The sequence below is a fragment of the Enoplosus armatus genome, chromosome 8, assembly GCF_043641665.1.
Source record: "Enoplosus armatus isolate fEnoArm2 chromosome 8, fEnoArm2.hap1, whole genome shotgun sequence".
NCBI classification, from domain to species: domain Eukaryota; kingdom Metazoa; phylum Chordata; class Actinopteri; order Centrarchiformes; family Enoplosidae; genus Enoplosus; species Enoplosus armatus.
This window is the reverse complement of record NC_092187.1, coordinates 7,757,849-7,778,555: the sequence shown is the minus strand read 5'-3', so window position 1 is coordinate 7,778,555 and position 20,707 is coordinate 7,757,849. Positions and strand designations below refer to the sequence as shown.

Here is a 20,707-nt window from a genome sequence, read left to right as displayed (position 1 = left end):
ACATTTATAATTAGATTACGGATTGGTCACTTCTTATCTAAATATATTAGCCCCTAAATGCATCATTTCATGAATAATAACGTTCTATATGAAGGACGAATACATATCACCTACGCTCAATAAACAGAGAGAATCCAGTGTGTACAAGGACATCAGTCAACTACTATCCTTTTGATCCCTATGGTTAATTAGGATTCTAAGGTCAACATATATTTAATATATATTACATCTGTAAGATGGCTGATGTGTCATTTTGGATGGAAACCCTTCATATCCAGAACCAAATCCAGCCGGCCTATCTCGGTGGAATATAGAGACATGGAGGACCTTTGGAATTACTTCTGAATCCTGGTGAGAGGTGAGTACGGGTGATCTTGCCCATAACTTCCCAATATGCCAGAAAGTCATAACTAATGCATCGCCCTCTCTCCTTGCCACTCAGCTTTAGCATGCATGGAAACAATAAAACATTAATAAACCTCCAAACTCAAAACCCCACAAATGGAAGGTTATTTTGGCATCTTTAGCACCGCGGGAAAACAAAGCATTTCGTAAATAACAACTTGGAGACGCCTCGGCGATCTTTCACGGCTCCTGTGGGCTTCGAGCCAACATTTTCCCCTTCGTGTGTCCGCACTTCAAAGAGGGAGGAGAGCTTGGGGCTGGTGTGCATAAAGCCTCTAAGAATAAACATCACAACATGCAATCATCGGCGAGGTCCCATGGATGCGTGAACATCAATGCGCTGTGAGAGAGAGACAGACTGGCCTCCGATCAGTGCTCCGGCTCTAAGATGCTTTGTGGGTATACGGTCCCCAGCGTTTCAAAGGGTTGAGGGAGTTCAGTGCTATCTCTCTGCGCCAGGTAGCCTGACTAATAGCACACTCATAGCTTCTTGAATGTCAGACCATCCCGAGCTCGCTTCCAGGAAATCCAGACGGAAATAGTCTGCAAAGTAGCGTACAATAGAAGCCCACAGCTGGAGCTGAAAACAGCCCCAGAAACATGTTTAAAAAGCTGCAACACAGGGCAGGAGGATAGGTCACAAGGCAGAGCCCTGGTATTTTCCTTTGAGGAAGAAAGCAAAAGAAAGTCCCAGAGTAAAGCAGCAGAAGGTTTGGAAATACTGCACAGGTGGTTTGAGAAGGAAAAGTCTTTAACTTCAAAATGATGTAAGTAAAAAAGCTCTATCGCAGCCAAAAAAGCGTCATTATTTTGTCTAAAAACCTCACAGAACTCACAGATGCTTTGAAATGTCTAAAAAAAAAACATGTTTCGGTGTTTTTATGTGCTGTTGATGTAACCTATTGTCCCACAGCGTGAAAGGAAACAGGAGCCGCACACTGGTAGAAAAAATGAAAACCGCAGCTGTTGGTTAGACAACTTGACAAAGATAAAAACATGAAATCTCTGAAAAACATTTAGCTTTCTCTTTGTCAAGTTTGATTGGCTGTGGCGTTCTATTGCAGCTTGATTGACTTCCCTTAGTGCGCTTATTGTGTCATTTTGTGTTGATACAAAATGGAAAAGTACATTTCTTGCTCACAACAACAGTAAATTGTGACAACTAGTGTGTAGTACATACCATAGCCTGTACAATTAGTATGTAATGTGGAAAGGGGACACACTTAACAACACATCTGTTGTGCGGTGAGTCTTTCATATCAATTGCTGTTTCAGATGCAGACTTATCTGAGAGCGTCATTGAGATATGCTTCATTTATTCACAAGACATCAGACCTGAGGCCTCACAGGAGGTGCAGCTTGCAGTAAAAGTAAAAGCAAGCTGTTCTTGTCAGTATTCACTTCAGTTACAGCATTCAGTCTCCTGTATTCAAATTCCTCCCAGTGTTACTGTTGGAAGAAAACCTTGAATATCCGTTAAGTAAGTTTTACATGAATTAATCAAAGTGCATATCTTACCAATAGGCATTCATCTCGATTCAAAGTCTGTTTTGAATGGGGATCATGGGACAAGTATTCTCAGAAAATACCCCTTTTGGTTCTTTTATCATTCATAGTGGCTCTGTGTAGTTCAGCCAGTAAAGGCTAACTCTGCCCGGGTTAGCAGTTCAAATCTCAACATTGTTCAGTCATTCACACATGGCATTGACACTGCCATGGTTAAGAGTCTGAATCAAACTGTCTGCACTCTTGGTACTATAAGGATTTGGGATTAAAAGGAAAAAAAGATACAACTAGCATGCAAAAACCAAAAACAGTCCAATTGGATTTGGACTGAACAAAAGCTGTACACTGCCACTCTGAAACACACTAAACTCTGTCATGGTGCCTTCAGCCCATTAGCTCACAGTCCATGCACCCACACTCACATGGGTTTAAATCCCATTTCACACTGTGTTGTCACATCCTTTTGTTTGGCCTTTTCCCGTCTCTCCACTGTGCTCACATTCCTCAAAAGGTCCTCATAAAAGACATGAGCGGGCTGAATTCTCAAAACGCTGCGTAACAAAAAGCTGTGAGCAGTTTTCAGCTGTGTAAGCCGCCACAGGTCAGGAAAAGAAATAGGTGCAGTGGCCGTTCAACAAACGCTGCCCTTTTTAAACACACAAAAACCGTTTGAAGTTGTTAACGGAGTACACAAAGGACCGTCTGATGCACAGTCACCTAAAAGTAATGACTGCAACTGCCAGAGAGAAAGTACGAAAAGCCAAAGTGGCTTTTACATACAAATAAATACACACAAGTGAATAAATGGGCAGCTGCAGACAGAGCAGGCCATACATTAAGGCCTGCAAAATAACACAGGCGTTAACAATACTGGGTACCCATCATTACAAAACACAGACACACTCACACTTGACAGCTGATTTCTGTGCTCTGTTTGTTTTTTAAAGCCTTTCTACCCCTGAGGTCTGAGCACTCATTATACTCAGTGCAAAGTGGAGCAGAGTAAAAAAATAAAGCGCACACACACACACACACACACACACACACACACACACACAGCAGCCCCAGCAACAAAATGGTTTAAACCACCCTTTTACAACAAGAGCACTAATCCTTCACATTAAACCAGATACACTTAACTTGCACACACACTGAAAAGACTCACATTTACACACACCCTCATGTCTTTTGTATTTATAAGCAAATCCAAAGTGTAACACAAATCCACCCTCTGACCTCTGTGACATGCAGACGTGATATCGGTTAGCAGCTGTTTATAGCAGCAGCCATCATCCTCCATCTTGCATCTGTTGTTGTTTGTGTAGGAAAAAAAACTAAAGCAGAACCACTTTTTCATGCAAAAATAAACACTTTTTTGTGCACAGGCGCAGCAAACAGGGCTCCACCTCATCTGCGGTGAGACACTGTTGTTTTTTGAGATAAATAATTTGGTATTTTGGAGCGTAACACTGTGGTCTGAATGCTCTCTTCTCTAAATCATTGCAGCGACTCCAGCACCTGAGGCAGGGTGTGTCTGCAGCAGCTTTCATCGCTCCTATCAACATGAGGGCCTCCTGTCGCCTGAAAAGATCCCAAATTAAAATTTTGCAAACAATTGCTCCTGTGGGGCAGTGTAATAGTGCAGCAGTAATTGTCTGCTCAGTACGGTGTGTGCGGTGTGTCACAGGCCTCCTGTGATGCCAACTTGTGTATGCCAATCACGCAATGCACACTTCTGAATAACGTTTTAATCAAAATTATTAATGTTCACAACTTAGAGGAATGGTAATTATGGAAACCATGCTCAAAATGGTGGAGAAAAAAGCTGAGAAACAGAAACTGAGAAATTAATCTTTCACTGGTGGTTGTATTCTGGCTAAATTTGCCACCACTGCAAAATGAGAGACAAAGTCTAAGGACGTCAACAAAACTGATGTTCAGCAATGAGCACAACTGGTGGTATGGTGTTTTTTGTTTTGTTTTGTTTTTGTGCAGACTTTTTAGTTCAGGCCATAGACTTTATATAAAAATAGACTTCCTCTCACTGTACGAAAATGAAGCCAAAATATCCCGGATACAGCCACTGCCATCAAGGGGTGGAGCCACGGGGTCAAGGTCCCGCCCATACACCCGCCCGACCCAATCGCAAGCAACCATGGTCAATAACAGCTGTAAATCATGACGTCACATCCCCTTTTTATAGCATCAAATAACTAATCAAAACCAAACTTGACCTTTACTGCAGCCAGCCACCAGTGGGTGATCAAGACATTTTGGCTTCACTTCACTTCACAGCTGTCATGTCGTCAATCTTTATATACAGTCTGTAGTTCAGACACAGAAGAGCATATGAAGAGATGTCGTCATAGTAGACATCTCAGGGCACCATTGTTTCCACGTTAGAGATGGTCAAGGGCCAAAGATTTTGGACTCAATCCGAAACAGACCCACAGGAAGGCACCCATGGAAAGTCAGACCCGATCCAAAAAGACCTGAGGATAATTAGACCTGTCCCAACGCAAAGCAAGAGAGAACATAAACACTGGCAGCAACAACTTAACTACCAATGAACAGCAGCAGCAGTTGAAACGAACAGCGAAACATGTCATTTATCCTGCACTCCACAGTTCACACTCGTGAAAAAATTCTAATGAAGGAAATCTGCCGGGGTGATTGTGATGCACCACGTGAACAAAACTGAAGGTGAGTCCGGATTAATGGTAAAGAATGTCCTTATAACTTCTCTCCTTATTTCAGTGATTTACCAGTCCATCATGACCTCCTGAGTTCGAATACCTTGTAGAACTAAAATAGTTACGTGTTATTTCCCAACTTTATGAGTTGACGAGCATCGCCTGTGTGATCCATTGAGGGATACTGAGGGCTATGTTGGTAATTTAGAGGTTCTAGCCACTGATTTTTACATGTCAAATAAACCCTGATTTACCTGAACTTTCTTTTCAGTGTTGCAATGCATTACAGCCTTAAAAGCAATCCGACAGACTTCAACGGACCCATCAAATCAGCCCGGTGTCTCACAGTTAAAGTGCAGCACAGAAGCTGGAATACTGTCCAGATTCTCTCTCTCTTTCTCTGCAGTGATCTTGTTTGTTTACAGTAATCATGTTAATGTTGTAAAGCTAATGTGGCAAAGATTTGTTGATAATAAAATGCTAAACATAGCATGGAAGTTCCAGTCTGTTGATGATCTTTGCTCATTTTCCCTGCATTGTGCCTCTCACTCGTCCCTGGTGGCTGATTTGGACTGAACCCATTTTCATTTAGCCTCAGACCAGCACAAACAAATCATTAAAATGCTATTTATGAACACTTATATTTCCATTTGCCATTCAGACTTTGCCTCTTTGATGTCTGAAAGGTGAGCAGACCTGGCCTTTGGATAATAAACTGGGAGTCTGTGATGCACTCGGGGATCTAATGTGTTTTGTACCTCTTTTTTTCTTTAAATGACTGTAAAACAATTGTTACTGGCACGCTAAAAATAAGCTTTGCTTGTGGATAAAGTTTTTACTGGGACTTGAACAAATATCCTCAGGTCCTAGGCTGTTTTTTTCAAAAGGACAAAGATGTATTATTTTAGTTTTATTAAAATGTAAATGGTGTCCTGGTGTCTTAATGCCGTTTTCTCCTCATTTAGTGGCGTTGTCTCGGTCTACTCGGTCCTTTGCCTCGTATTTGGTATTTTTGGAATCTTGTCCAGCCATGTGAATTTCAGACTGCTAATGGGAAACAAAATGTATGTAAATGTCAGCCTTCCCAAATAAAGAAACAGTACAAAGTACAAAAAACCTCCTGCAAGGTGCTGTAGCGTAGCAAAGGCAGATGGGGGGGGCATGCATTTTCTCCATGTTTGTGACATTTAAAAAATCATCACGCCTTTATCACAAACATTAATTGTACCATTTTAAAGGTTAAAGTTTGAACATTTCATTTGAACTTCTTCCCTGAGTTTAATGCATTATGCAGGATGACTATGCTTTCAGAGCAGATCTCACATTCAGCCTGCATAATACAGCTGTGATATGTATAGCAGGTTTTGTGCCTTTCTCCATCAGTTGATTGTTTAAAAACAGCATGGGTGTTGCTTTGTTGCTTTGTCACTATTTGTCTCCAGTAAAATTAGTATTATTTGAAGGTTTTAAGTGGATATGTTATGTCTACTCAGAAAAAAATGTAGGTGACAAAAAAGAGGTGTGAGCAGCAGATTTCATGCGCACAGGCTCCCCTGACCAACTGCAAATCTCTCAGCAGGGAACATGAATTTGTTATGCTCTCAACACCCTGAAAACTTCTGTCAAAATATTCACTCATGGCAGCAGCCCACCATGCCTGTATTTTCACTGTCACGGCATTCCCCTGTGCATAATGTTGCCTTATTTATCACCATTTCCCAGAAGTCACCCTGTCACTCAAACCACATTGTTATCACAGAGAAAGAGGCACATAAAATGGACTGTATTTGTACAGGGCAGCTCCCCGATGAGTAAAAGTACAAATCTAACAAATCCTGGAAAAATGAAAGAGAACATCTTATCGGTACGTTTAACGGTCACTCTGATTCCTCTCCATAAGGCTCAAAGAGAAATACATTGTTCATTATTTGATCCATCTGCATAAAATAACAGAAGCCATTTACTTAAGCCGTGGAGCTAGCCTACTTTCCTTTTAACACAAGCCTTGAATTGTCAAGCACTCAACTATGTGACGGTGTTTTAGTGTCAGACACACATGGCCCCCCAACACATCCACCACCTGATATCTTCAGTGAGCTAAAGCCCACTGCACAATATCAGATTAGTGTCCCTACGCAGAAAGCTTTAAACAGACACGGCATCTCTGTCAGAAACACTGGTAACACTGTGTAAATCATAATCTAGTTTATGAGTGAATCCAGTTTGGAGTAGCAGATATGCAGGCTCATGTAAACCCGGAACAGACAGAGGTTACTTGAGGTGGTGAGGGTCTTCCCAAAACAGTCACAAATACAACAGCTGCTCTTTTGTGTATAGTTTTGCTTTCATTTTAGATTTACAACGTTAATATTCAAAATAGCGTAAATAACCATGTGTTTGTGTCTGTGGCTTATCTCTACACAATGCACATATTCTTAATACTGTGAACATTTGCACACTCACTTTTTCAAACACTGTACAGCTCTCAATGCGATGCAGCAGCTCATCAAAACGTGGACATACGGAAGTAGCTGAAGAGTATTTCCGTAGCATCAGCCTCACGAGAGGGTTAAATAATATATAGCATTGAGGAGCTGTAGGGCAGTGTGTGTAGCCATGTTTGTTCCTCTGGTAACACTCATTGACTTCTTGCTTCTGCTTCTTCTAGTTTACCAGTAAACCGGTGTTTCAGAAAAAATTGCAATGAACAATGCGTTGACCATAAAAGCCTCTGTGTGCGCTTGTAGCTCGCCCGCACCACAAAGTCTTGCGCAAATGTAAACAATGCTTCACTATCCAGTAGAGAAACCAGCCATCTGTTTCTGTCCATCAGAGGAGAGAGAAAACTGTGTGACCTTCTCTGAACCATTTAGCTCCTGACAGGTGGTAGATGCATCGCGCCCCGACAGGCCGTAGATGTAGAGAGTACGTCTAATGGATTTCAATGGGCTGGTAGAAGTTTCTCTATAGTGTGGCTGCTACATAGTGGTTGGCCAGTATGTACTGTATATGTAGGTCATTGTGGTTGCTAAGTGAGCTGTAGTAAGAGCTGTGTGCTCATGATGGTGTGGGTTTGAGCCCATTTTGTACACTTATTCATGCTATATTTCAAGATCTTGTGTGTTTAAAGTCGATATGAATGTAGCAACACATACCATAACTGCATAATATGATGCCCATAGCACACATCGGGTGTGTCGCACAGACAGAGGAGTAAACATCGGATTATGCAAGAAAGGAAGTAGAAGGCAAATGTGTTTATAGCTGTTCCAAAAGGCCTCACTCCGAGGCAGATTGAAAAGTCTGTGGCCATATTATATGGTAATAACATGACAAAAAATGAAATTAAACAAGGCAAGTTATTTGAACTGAATAGACACACAGCAAGCAACCTGCAAATACACATGAATAAAGAAAAGTCTGTGTAGAAGTAAGGATTTGAAGGACTGTACCTCAGACTGCTCAAGCAGCTTGTAGAGAAACAGGCTGCACTGCTGCGGTAGTCAAAACAATCTTTTCAAGTTGACAGTAAAATGCACCAGTTGCCGCCGTAAAACGGACTAAATAGCAGTAATGTGTTCTAATAGTCAGCTAATGGTTGTTGTAATAGTGTTAGTGGTAACACTGTAGCTGTAATAGGTGTCACACTAACAGTAATAGAAATAGTAACAGTAGTAGTTTTGATGCTGCTGTCAGATATTCTCATTAATTGTAGTACTAGTAGCACTGTTAATTGTGATGCTTTTAATGACAGTAAAAAGTGTAGAAACAGTACAAAGATAAAACACCATGAAATTACATTCATCTGTGCGTTTAAAACTACTTGGATTAGGTTGTACATTTTGTAAACTAATAACGCATACATTGAGTTTTTAAGATACATCACAGTAAACATTGCAGCTTGCAGAGTGTGACCATAATGCACTGGCCTGTAAAATGTGTGTGTAAATGAATTTGCGTTATTGCCACTGATTAAAGCATCTCCAACTGTAGCTGCAGCAGGCTCTCCAATCTCTGACTAGTCAAATCAATACAGAGCAAGAAGGGGACGAGTGGTGTAAACACACACACACACACACACACACACACACACAGAAAGCTTTTCAAAAGGTCTATTATATAAAACCACTTTGTTTTGGTGGTGAAACTGAGCATGCAGGGCTTCCTGCGAGTTCAGAGGGCAAACCATGTTTTCATCACAACATGACACTAAAACTGGTTCATGACATTTACTGTTCAGTGCTCTTTTCTTTCCTTATGTCTTTGTTTTGAAATGTGTACTCTTGCTTCACTGAAGACAATAATAATAGAATTACAGGAATACAGGAATGATGACATGACATCAACAACAGGAATAAAACAAGAGAGTAACACACGCTGTACTCGAGCTGCCTTATACATGCACATCGGCGTACTCACCCATAATGCACGGGTAGAGTTCAGGTCAACATCAGTGCAATGACCTACTGTAAGTGTATCCATGGTGCACAGACCTTCTGTCGACATATAGTAAACCAGTGTGTAAATGTATTGGTGATGTGCCTTCATTCTTAACATCATCTAAACTTCCATTCATTAACATATGCATACAAGCGCCGTCTTGTGACAAATTTAAAAATGACAAATTATACACATTTCTTAAGTATGTGCTTTATTTTTTGTGTTGAACACCTTTGGTTTTACCTTTGTGTTCATTTTGTCGTTAAATGTCTCTGTACCAAATCTGTTCACTAAAATTGTTTCAGGGAATTGTCTTTCCATAAACAACTTGTAATTGTTAATATTTCTGTGCTGGAACAGTTGCAATAATGATTGGTTTTTATTGTCTTCACTGTGAAATGTTGTTTGATTATCTTAATTGATTATTCCCTACCTTTTTGGTTTATCTGGAGGAGGAGCTTCCTGTTTAAAAGCAAGGGGCAGAAACTGGGAAATGGGAATGGGAATATTGGCCTGGCCTATTTATTTTATTTTAGGTCTATTTGAGGACTATTTGAAATACCTCTCAGTGCTGAAGGATTCAATGTGTGTTGGCCTGCGATGTGTGAATATTCTGCTGTTGTTGTTTGTGCTGCTATTGCACATTCAAAAAAACAACATTTGTGTTAGGCCTCTTGGTAATTTTTTAATGGGTCACAGACATGCCTCCATTCTAAATATTACAATTTAATCTTGTCTGTTAACAGTTAACGATCGGTTAACGAGGGTCGGCTATCGGTCAGAAAAAACCCCCATCTCAATTAGCATCCCTCGGGGACACCAAACCAGAGCTAAAATGAGAGTGAATAATTGACCTACATTCAAATGAATGCTAATGTTCCTCCTTATCCACTGGATGTTTAAATTGGCAACTGTTTGCTAACACTTAGAGAGTGTGTTGTGGAGATCTTCTTCTCTTGGGCCAAAAATGCAGCTTTAACTTAACATTAACCTACTTATATATAGAAACACTGCTACATAGGTGGTTGATGACCAATTAAGAGTATTTTTCACTTATGACAGGGGTCAGCAATCAACACTCTGATAACACAAGAAAGCAGAGATCCAAACAGGTTAAATCACAATTGTGTCCAACTGGTGGACCTAAAGGGTGAGGTGAGGTGAGGTATTTCATGTATTTTTCAAACACCAAACAGGAGATTGAGACAAATGTCTTGACACCAAATACGTTTTTCTTTCAAACCACTTTCGCATTCACTGCCAATAGGCCTTTATCACAGCAGACATTTTAACAATAGGTAAAGCACAGGTGTTATAAACATTAACAAGGGCTCTGTTCTATTCAAGTGTCCCAGTAAGTCATGACAGTGAGACAGAGTGCACAATACCAGGACGCTGACAGTGAGGCAGCTAAATGGAGTTCAGCCATCGTTCATTTTATTAACTAGTGCTTTTCATACTGTCACATGTCAAATGCCTGCTGTTAAAAAAGCCAATTAAACAAAGTCTTTATAACACACCACAGAGTCTTTTTTCAACCTTCATCTACCCAGGAAAGTCCAGTTAGGCACATGTTTTCTTTTCCAGCAAAGCCCTGCTCAACATTCAAGCTGCTACACACATCCACAACTGGGAGTTCGCCAGTACAACCACAGTCTTTGCTGCTGGGCACAAGAGCAGTTGGGGGTTGCGTTTCTGAAGGGCACCTTGAGCTGATGCTGTTTGGGGGTGCCAAGCCGAAATAACTATTTTTTTCCTCGACCAAATGACCCTAAAGCCAGTTTCATGTGTGTAAACACAATGTGTGTGTGTGTGTGTGTGTGTGTGTGTGTGTGTGTGTGCTTAAACTGCTGGCAACACAAGCATGGATGCGGCATTTAATCTCTATGCACCATAAATATGAGAATTATCATGAGAATCAATAGTCTGGAACTGACTGTCATATGGAAAAAGAAGAGAGAGAGTAGGAGAGAGGAATATAGAAATAGGAGACAAAGAGATAATGTGAGAGAAGAAAGTGTGAAAGACTGAGAAAGTAAGAAGGCAAGAAATGCAGAATAAGACAGGAGTGTAGTCCCAGCACTCTCTGGCATGCATAGATATTATTCATTGAAAAGACATATTCACACACTCAAGTGCAATGCTTTGAGCCACCTGAGAGTACACACACACACACACACACACACACACACACACACACACACATGTGCACAGGACTACCATATGCAAACTGAAATTATGCACAAGCAAGTACACACTGAAAAAAATCTCTCTGCTACAAGAAAACACTGTTCAAACACACATATACATAAAAAAATGCACATGCCTGCGGAAACACACACAAATACACAACACATTCAGGCACTTGGAAATAAGGAAATAAGGAGAGAAGAAACAGAAAGGAGGAAGGAGGAGCAGAGTTGAAAAGAATATGCCATGGAAGAGAAACAGCCCAAGAGAGTTATGAGGGGATTACAGGGAAGTGTTGGGGGAAAGAGAAGGAGGGAAAATAATAAACAGGGTGAAGACTGAGGAGACGGATAGAAGGAGAAGAAGAGAGAGGACTAAAGGAGGGGAAAAGGCAGAAAGACAAAGAAACAAATGGAAAGAAGGATGATGAAAAAGAAGAGAGAGAAGTGCAAGGAATATAAATGACTAAGAAGAATTCATCCATCCATCCATTCAAGGACGGGTAGAATAAAGGAGAGGAAGAAAGTGATGAGTAGAGGAGGGACGGGTAGTCAGAGATAACACACGGCACACAATGAAAGTGACAGCTTTGCTCTGAGCCTGACTCTGGCTGACTGTTGTTTCATTATAATCTCATAACTGTCTAATCCTGGAGCGATTCGGTGGGGGGGGGGGGGTTAGAGAGAGAGAGTAACATACTTTCATAGTGAGAGAGAAACAGCGAGAAAATTGGAAATGAATGAATCTACACGTCTGGTTCAACCGAGCTGAATGCACATTGGAAGAGACAGAGGGAGACAAAGGTTGGCACACGCATACATACATACATACAGTTTATAGTGCACACACGCACACACGTGTTGGGTCGGCCTGATAGCTCACTCATTCACTCAGTCACTGCTCCCAATAAGACATCACTAGTTCACTCATTTGCCCGCTCACTCTTTCAGTAGTTCAACCACTCACTTGTTCACTTGCTCAACCACTTATCTACTCACTCACTCATTCACTTTCAGTCTCTTTCACTTTTATTCCCTCACTCATTGCTTCTCTTTCTCACTCACTCACTCTATCAGTCATTTGATCTCTCGTGCACGCTCACTCTATCGCTCACTCATTTGACTCTTACGTTAAACTCATTCACTCACTCATCCAAAATGACACCAAAATGAATATGCATAAGCCTGCATCGTCACCAGTGAGGCTGACATAAAAGCAGTGTAAATAGGGCAGCAGGTCACACACACTCCCAAGCCGGCGCTCCTCCATTAAAGCTTTCTGACAGAATACAAACACAGCACTAACCCGGCCTTCAAAGCAACAATGCTGCTTTTTTTCCCTCTTCTGTTTCTGGCTTTGATCACTGACAGCAAAGAAGCCTGTAATGCTTTTAGGAAGCCTTTATCTTAAAGCCAAAGCCTGGAAATGCCAACTAAAACAATACATCGAAAAACAAATTAAAATAAAAGACACTATTTCTCATCAATATATCCATTAGATGGCAATAAAATAGATCATTGTAGACATCTCCCCAAAACAGCTTAAAATATAAATTCAATATAGAGCCACAAGCATTATTTCTCAGTGCGTGACACCAACACAATGGATCAACAAGCGCGTCAGTTAAGAAAAATCCTGGAAAATCAAAATGTGTTTCTCTCCATACTAATAGGCCAATGGCTTTACGCTTAAGATTGAACTCTCACTGTCCTATTTCCTCAGGAAACATATCACATTAAGGAAGTATTGATACCATTTCGTGGGATATTTAACAGCAAGTGACAGCAATTGGCTTTGCCGGTCGGAATTGTCCGCTTCCTTGTTTCCCTACTAAGTGGATTTTCTGTCATTTTACAAGATCGCCATGGCAACTTGGATGGCACTTATCCCAGATCACCTGTCGATCAAACAGGTTTACTGTGATACCGATCACCGCTCATAACTACACAGCTCTTTTTCCACCAGCAAAGTTCTTATTGCCATGCCCAAAATAAATTACCTGCTTTACACCAGTTGTTTGCAACAGCATATCTCATAAACTGGCGACATACTGACTGGAAATTTGATATGATTTGATATGAAAAACCTACTAATAATTACCATCGGTTTTCTCACATAGATAGAAGTGTCTCCAAATATGTATCAAATCTGTTTCTTCACATTTTCTCCCTTCTGTGATATGTACTGTCACTTTTTCTCACACAAAAGCCACACTAAGCATCACACGTGGTTTTCTCCTTGTCATCCTTTTCTCATGCTCTTCTCACCTCTCCCACACTTTGAAACTTTGCTAGGCTAACAAGCATCAATCTCCTATTTGTTAACCTCATATGCTTTCAGGTAAATCTAAATTGAGTAACAGCTCTTTCACTGTCTAAATCGCTCTCACAAACACACAATTTCTCCCAAGAGCCTTCTCCTTAAGGGACTTAGTACATGCAGCATATGTCTGAGACACAGATAACAAATCACATTTTCTTGCTGGGCTTCTTGTGTTTCAGTTCAAGTTCATTCCTCATTCCTTCATGCACAAAAGTCAAGAGAAAGAGACAAAAGAAAAAGGTAGAAGCAATGCCCAGAGCTCAACCAAATGTCATCCAGTCTTATCACACCCCTTTTTCACTCACACTTAAACCTGTAGAGTCTGAGTCCTTATCTTCACAGTATTTGTTACAGTGAATAAAGCTACAGGGAAATCTAAACTGACTACACACACACACACACACACACACACCCTCCCTCCCATCCTCTCCTCCCATTTTTCCCTTCACGGTCTCTTACCTGTGACGGTGATCAGCATGGGAGCCACCAGCGGCCTGTTGTTATCCAGTTTTCGGCTCAGTCGGATCTCTCCACTGGTGTGATTCAGGAGCAGCAGGTGAAGCTCATTCCCTCTGTCGATGGTGTAGTACAGCCTGTCTGACACATCGGGGTCGTGGGCGGGTACCCTCCCAATTACCCCGCTGGGGAAACTGTTGGAGCGATTGGACACAAAGTTGTTGAAAATAATTTGGAAGTCCTGCAGAGTGGGCCGGTTGTCGTTCTGGTCCACCAATCGGATGCGGATAGTGGCCCGGCTGACTAGAGGTGCTGAGGTGGCCTGGACTACGATGACATACTCATTGCGGGTCTCATAGTCAAGATCAATGAGTGAAGTGAGCTCCCCTGAAAAGATGTCCATCTGGAAGATCTCAGGGATGTTGCCCTCCACGATTTGGTACATGATCTGAGCATTGGCGCCCTCATCCGGGTCAGTGGCCGTGATCTGGGCTACCACAGAGCCCACTGCGCTATTTTCCTTCACAAGAACCTCAAAGTCATCAGCAGGGAAGACAGGGGCATTGTCGTTCACATCTAGGACTGTCACCTGGATGTGGACGGGGGTTCGCTGAGGAGGCACGCCACGATCTACGGCATAAGCTGTGAGCTCATAGAATGGCACGCTCTCACGGTCCAAGCGGCGAACAGTTCGGACAATGCCAGATGTAGGTTCAATGGTAAAGTCTCCATCCCCGTCCTCACCGTTTTGGAAGGTGTACTGAACGCGACCATTGGCGTGTGCATCACGGTCAGTGGCTGAGATTTGGAGGACACTGGTGAAGGGAGGGGCATCTTCGCTTACTGTTCCCTGATATCTGGGGCTGAGGAACTGAGGTGCATTGTCGTTCACATCATTCACGTTCACCTCAACATATGTGGTGTCTGATTTCTGTGGTATGCCGTTGTCTTTAGCTGTTATAGCCAAAGTGTAGGTCATCTGGTCCTCATAATCAAGCTCTGCCTGGAGTGTAATAGCCCCTGTGGCGGTGTCAATGCGGAATTGTGGGATATTGTCCTCGAGGAAGTACGTGATTCGAGCATTTTCACCAACATCATCATCTGTGGCACTGATCACCACTACAGTGCTTCCAGGTGGTCGGTCCTCGTTCACACTAACAGAGTAGTGGGCACTCTGAAATACAGGCCGATGTGTGTTGGCATCTGTGATGTTGATGTGCACCTGACAGGTGTCGTGGAGTGTGCGGTCTGAAGCAGTGACTGTTAGAACGTAACGCCGCTCCTGTTTGTAGTCTAATGGGAGGGCTAACGAGAGAAGTCCAGCCCCTCCTGCCGTGCTGATGGCAAAGCGGTTTCTGGTGTTTCCTCCTGTAATCTGATAGGTCACCGCGCTATTGACGTCACGGTCCACAGCCGTGACAATCACGACACTGGTACCAACCACCGCGTCCTCATTCAGGCGAGAGTAGTATTCCTTTTGGAGGAACTCAGGGCGGTTGTCATTAACATCCATCACTGTAATTGTAACACTCGCTGTAGCAGAAAGAGGTGGCATGCCGTAATCCCTAGCCTCCACGCCAAAAAAATAGTGCTCTACAGATTCTCGGTCAAGTATGGAGCTCACTGTGACCCAGCCGGTTGCAGAATTGATAATGAACGGCGTGTCAGAGCTGGTGCCAGTTAACCTGTACTCCAGGCGGGCATTATCACCAGAATCAGTGTCGATGGCCTGGATGTGGAGGATGGAACTACCAACTGGGGCACTCTCAAGCACAGACGCCTGGAATGGTGTGGAGACAAAGATTGGTGGGTTGTCATTGACATCCGTCACCTGTACACTGACAATACCGGTGTTGTTGGAGAGAGGTGGACGGCCATTGTCCTGAGCACGAACACGGAGTGTATACTCCCGTTCGGCCTCAAAGTCTAGCGGTGCCACAACCTGGATCTCCCCAGTGACGCTGTCAATAGAAAACTGTCCACGGCTGTTACCACTGATGATATTATAGTGAACGGCAGCGTTACTGTCCTTGTCCCGGTCTGTGGCACTCACACGGAGGATCTCAGAGTGAGGCCGCACATCCTCCTTCACTGCTACCACATAGCGCTTTTCACTGAACTGTGGCACATTGTCATTTTCATCCAGAACAGTGATGAAGACTTTAACAGTGGCAGAGCGTGGCCCCGGTTCCTTCCCCTGGTCGCTGGCCTCCACCTGGAGAGTGTAGTGCTCGTTTGTTTCCCGGTCCACTGCTCCACGGGTTGTAATGAGGCCAGAGCGTGGGTCAATCTCAAAGGCCGCTCGTGCCATTGCAGCCGTATCACCGACAAAGCGGTAACGGATATTGGCATTGGATGGGGAGTCTAAGTCTGTCGCTCGCAGCTGTAAGATGGGATACCCCTCCTCTACGTTCTCCCTGATCGTTTCCCTGTACTCTGTCTGCTCAAATATAGGAGAATGGTCATTCCGGTCTGCAACAGTAATGGCCACCATTGTGGTGCCGGATAGGCGAGAAGAACCATAATCAGTGGCAGTGATCCGGAAGTAATGCAAATCCATGTGTTCTCTGTCTAGAATCTGAGTGGTGGTGATGAGACCGGTGTCTGGGTGGATGTGGAAGTAGTCAGATGATCGACTGTTCATCAGCGGGGCCATTGTGTAGCTCACCCTGCCTGCATCTCCTGCATCTGGGTCTGAGGCGGTCATGACAATGACTGAGGTGCCGGGTGGCTGGTTCTCAGCTACTTGTACTTGGTAGTTGTACTGGGAGAAATGGGGATGCCTGTTGGCTGCACGTCGAGAGCGAGGCCACGGCATCAAAATCTTCCTCTCCCTTTCTCCCTGTGAGGTGTAATCATCTGCCACTATTATCAGTCGTTCCAGACTCCTCTCTCCCCTTGTACTGTGCCTCTCCTCCTCCTCTTCCCCCTTCTCCCCTTCCACCTCCCTCTCATCCCCCTCTCCTCCCTCATGGCTTTCATCCATTCCTCTCTTGCTATCTGGCTGTGTGATGGTGGTGGTGCTGCTGCCCCCATCCTGACCCTTCCCTCCCTCTACCTCTCTCTCCACTGCCTGGCTTGCCTTTGTTATTCCCTTTTCCCTCTCCCACTCCTCCTCTTCTTTCTCTTCTCCCCCTGGTTCTCTCCCTCTCGTCAGCCGCGCCTCTCTCTCGCCCACCCCCACCTGTAATTTCCCTCCCCCAACAGCAACAGCGGCGGACCCCTCCAAGCCCTCTCCCTCCCTCTCTGCATCCCTCTCCCTTTCTCCCTCGGCCCCCATCTGCCGCCTATCTGACTGTCTGACACCTTCGGGCTCTAATGGCACTTGCTTACCAGATTTTAATTGCATGTGTGCACGGTCCCCCCGCTCGGTGGCTGCACAGTCGGGGGATATGCTGTCAGCGCACCCTGCTTGGACCATCTCTCGCAGTGCGCTCTCCCACAGGTCTTGCTGCTGCTGTGTCTGACCATGCCACTGCGAGTTTTCTTTTTCAGATTCATGACTATATCCATTCACCTCCTTGCTTCCCTCCTCTTCGTTGTTGTTATTACTGTTGGTGTTGAATGTGCGCCACAAAAACAGGCGCTGAGAGTCCAGGGGAGCTGTCCATCGTGCTGAAATCACGTCCTCCGCGGAGGGTGAGTGAAGCGAACGTGCGGAGTCATCCTGCCATGTGGTCAGGTTAATTTCCGAGAAAAGCGAGAGCTGTTTTTCTGTGGCGCGATCAGGCTGAGTGTGAATATGTGCTCTGAATGCTGTTGCAGAGCGAGACGCGGCTGACACAATACCGGGAGGTGTAACAGGAAACTTAGCAGGCGAGAAAAAGTCTGAGTCACCGGCAGAGTCTGTCTCTGAAGTTGCGTTTACTTCTTCAACAGATAGACGGAGCGGTTTGGATAGTTTCACACTTTCTGAATAATCGCCAGCTTGTGTTTGAGGGGGCGTATTAAGCACCGGGCCAGAACATGTTGATTTGATTTCGAGAATTGCGCTTTTGCTGGACGGAAAACGTTGGCCGGGCGTCTCTGTGATGCTGCTGGGGGGAGCTTGGATGGGGAGATTCCTCTGAGCTATGCCTCCCTCCGGGACCATAAACTCGGCTAAATATCCATCCCCCATTTCTACTCTGTCCAAACAACCAAAGCAACCACCAGGAACCTCCCTGTTTTCTCCCCGGGTTTGACTGCTCTGCCTTCTGGTTGCTGGTGTTGATTTCCCCTGCCGAGGCTCATTATCAGCCGTAGAAAGGAGCGTCAGAATCGGAAAAGCCAAATCATTATCCGGATAATTAGATAAATTAACGTGTTTGTTGCCTTGGTTCACCCCTCCTCCATTTCCATCCCTTCCCTCTCTCCTCTCATCCCTTTCCCTCCCCTTATCCATAATTCTGGCGTGGTAAAACCTTGCTTTCGCATCAGGGACAGGGGGTCCACAACAATCTAGGTGCGCCCTGGTACTGGGGTTAATCACTGCCGGTGCGCTACATCTGTACGCTTCCTTCCCTTCCCCCCTATCTCCCCCTCTCGTCGCCCCACTCTCCCTCTCCCTGCTCCCACTGCACCCAGTCGAGCAGCTATCATCACCCCCCTCTCTAATGCTACTGGGATCGATAACATTGTGCCTGCCCAAATGAGAACAATTACCAGCCCTCCTGTCCACGCTGGCTGAGCCCCCATCAGCTCCCCAAGCCTTGTTGTTTTTGCTGTTCCTGTAAACTGGATGCGACTGAATTTGATCTGTGTAGCCGGTCTTGGAGGAATTACAAGTTGAAAAATGACAGCTGTAGTCCAATTTTGATCTCTGGATACAGTCCGAATTGAGGGTGAAAGGGGGGTGAGATTTGAAGGTGTAGTTTGAAGCCTCACTGTGTGGCGAATTGTATCCAGAAAGAGCATGAATGCAACAAGAGCAACCGGTTGGCAAGGGGCCAGGTGAGGGGTAATTTGCCGGGGAGAGGGCTGGTTTGTCGGGGCTTGGCCAGCAGAGATGCCCGGGTGCCACCTCAGGAGCCCTCTCCCACACCTCTCCCCGTCTCCTTTCTCCACTTCCGGGTGCCCTGCACAGGCCAGAGGCGTGCACAAAGGCTCTGGCGGCGCCACGTTTAGCGAGGTGTGGCCTCGAAGCCGGCCACCGTTGCGCGCACGCTCTAGTCCTTTGTACTGCCCGTTTTTTGCCGTTTTGAACCGGCGAGGAGGTGAAAGCAGGTGAAGCGGGAGGAGAAACAACGCCCTTCCTCCTCAGTCTCCCTCTCTCCAGTCCCTGTCCTACGCCGACGCCATCAGAGCCCGACCTGCTCCTAATACCTGGGTGGAGAGGAGGAGGTGATGGTGCCGGAGGGCCGTTTCCACTCCTCCAAAACGTCCCGACTCCTTTCAGTCTCTCCTCCCGTGTCCCCCTCGCCCCATCCTGGGGATATCCTCCCAGCGTCCCCCCTGCGCGCTGCACTCCAGAGCATCCTTCTGTCTGTATCCGCTCTACGGTCCACCTGCTTGGGCGTAGATTCCAGCTGCCCCGCGGCGACTCCCCTGCTCCCTCGCACTGCTGCTGCTGCTGCTGTTGCTGCTGGCTCACTTTACCGGCGTCTTGGTAGTAGAGGCCCGGGGTCCATCGGTTGGAAGCCCCTCCTGTATTCACCGTCCCCGGGGTGAGGGCGAACAAAGGGCCGAGGAGAAGCAGGTGGAGTGCCAGAGACCAGTGCAGGAGCGGGGTGAAGCCCGGTAGCGGTGCAGCCATTTAGTCTCTTCCTTTCTCTGTCTCTCCCCTCCTTTCTCCCTCTTCCACCTCTGCCTATTCTCTCTCTTTCTCTGTCGAGTGCGTCCACTCCTCTCCCCGTTACTTCTCTCTCTCCTTCGTCCCGGCTAGGTGGCCAGTTCCCGGACCGCCGGCACCGCCCGACACCTTCCCCCAGGCTCCCCCGTCTCTCCGTCGGCCTGGAGAGTTGGCATCTACCCGCTGTGGTCCGTGGAGCTGGAGGGCTGACAGTTAGGAGCGGCGCGGCAGCAGCATCTCTCCTCCCGTTCATTCACATCCAACATGGCTTACACACTCACACCGACTGACTGACTGGCTCACACACTACCCCTCTGTGTATGTGTGTGCGTGTGTGTGTGTGTGTGTGTGTGTGTGTGTGTGTGTGCGTGTCTGTATGTGCGCGCTCTTCTAGCAGTGGCGGCACAGCCTGGTGGTAGGCAATCCATCCATCCACACACACAGTCACACTCTCCTCCTCTCTCCTTTCTTTACCCCTCCCCCTATTGCTCTCTCTCTCTCTCTCGCTCTCTCTCGCTCCTTTCCTCTCTCATAATGGTTGGCTCCGGTGCGCAGGACTGTTACACAGCACCCGCGGCGGCAGCCATATCCACAACTGGAGTAAGAAGAGGAAATAGCCTGTATCTTACACAATCACACCGTCATCACCGTATCATCTGAACAATCATCACCTTAACAAATAGCCCTGCAGGTCACCCTTTACCGGGGTTACACACAGACAAACCCAGCAGTGATTCCTTAAAATGAGATTCTGAGTGTTGCAACAGTGGGGTGGCTTTTGAATGAATTGTAGAAAAGCAATCCCTAGAAACTTTTGCAAACGGGGGAGGGATATCAAGTATGTAGTACACTCTATTGTGACAAAGCACTTAAGTCTATTATGATAGCCTATAATATGATATTTTATTTATTTTCATAAATTAGC

General features: G+C 45.2%; 1 protein-coding gene across 1 annotated transcript in view; it reads right to left on the bottom strand.

Annotated features, from left to right (window-relative positions):
* celsr3 (cadherin, EGF LAG seven-pass G-type receptor 3) overlaps nucleotides 1-19,746 on the bottom strand; it is a 95,497-nt gene extending 75,751 nt beyond the window's left edge. Inside the window, exons 1-2 of the mRNA XM_070910225.1 lie at nucleotides 18,575-19,746; nucleotides 14,016-18,463 (exon numbers count right to left, since the gene is read on the bottom strand). Coding sequence (XP_070766326.1) covers nucleotides 14,016-18,463; nucleotides 18,575-19,746 — 5,620 coding nt within the window. The remainder of the gene's footprint in view (nucleotides 1-14,015; nucleotides 18,464-18,574) is intronic.
* Between the last annotated feature and the right edge of the window lie 961 nt (nucleotides 19,747-20,707).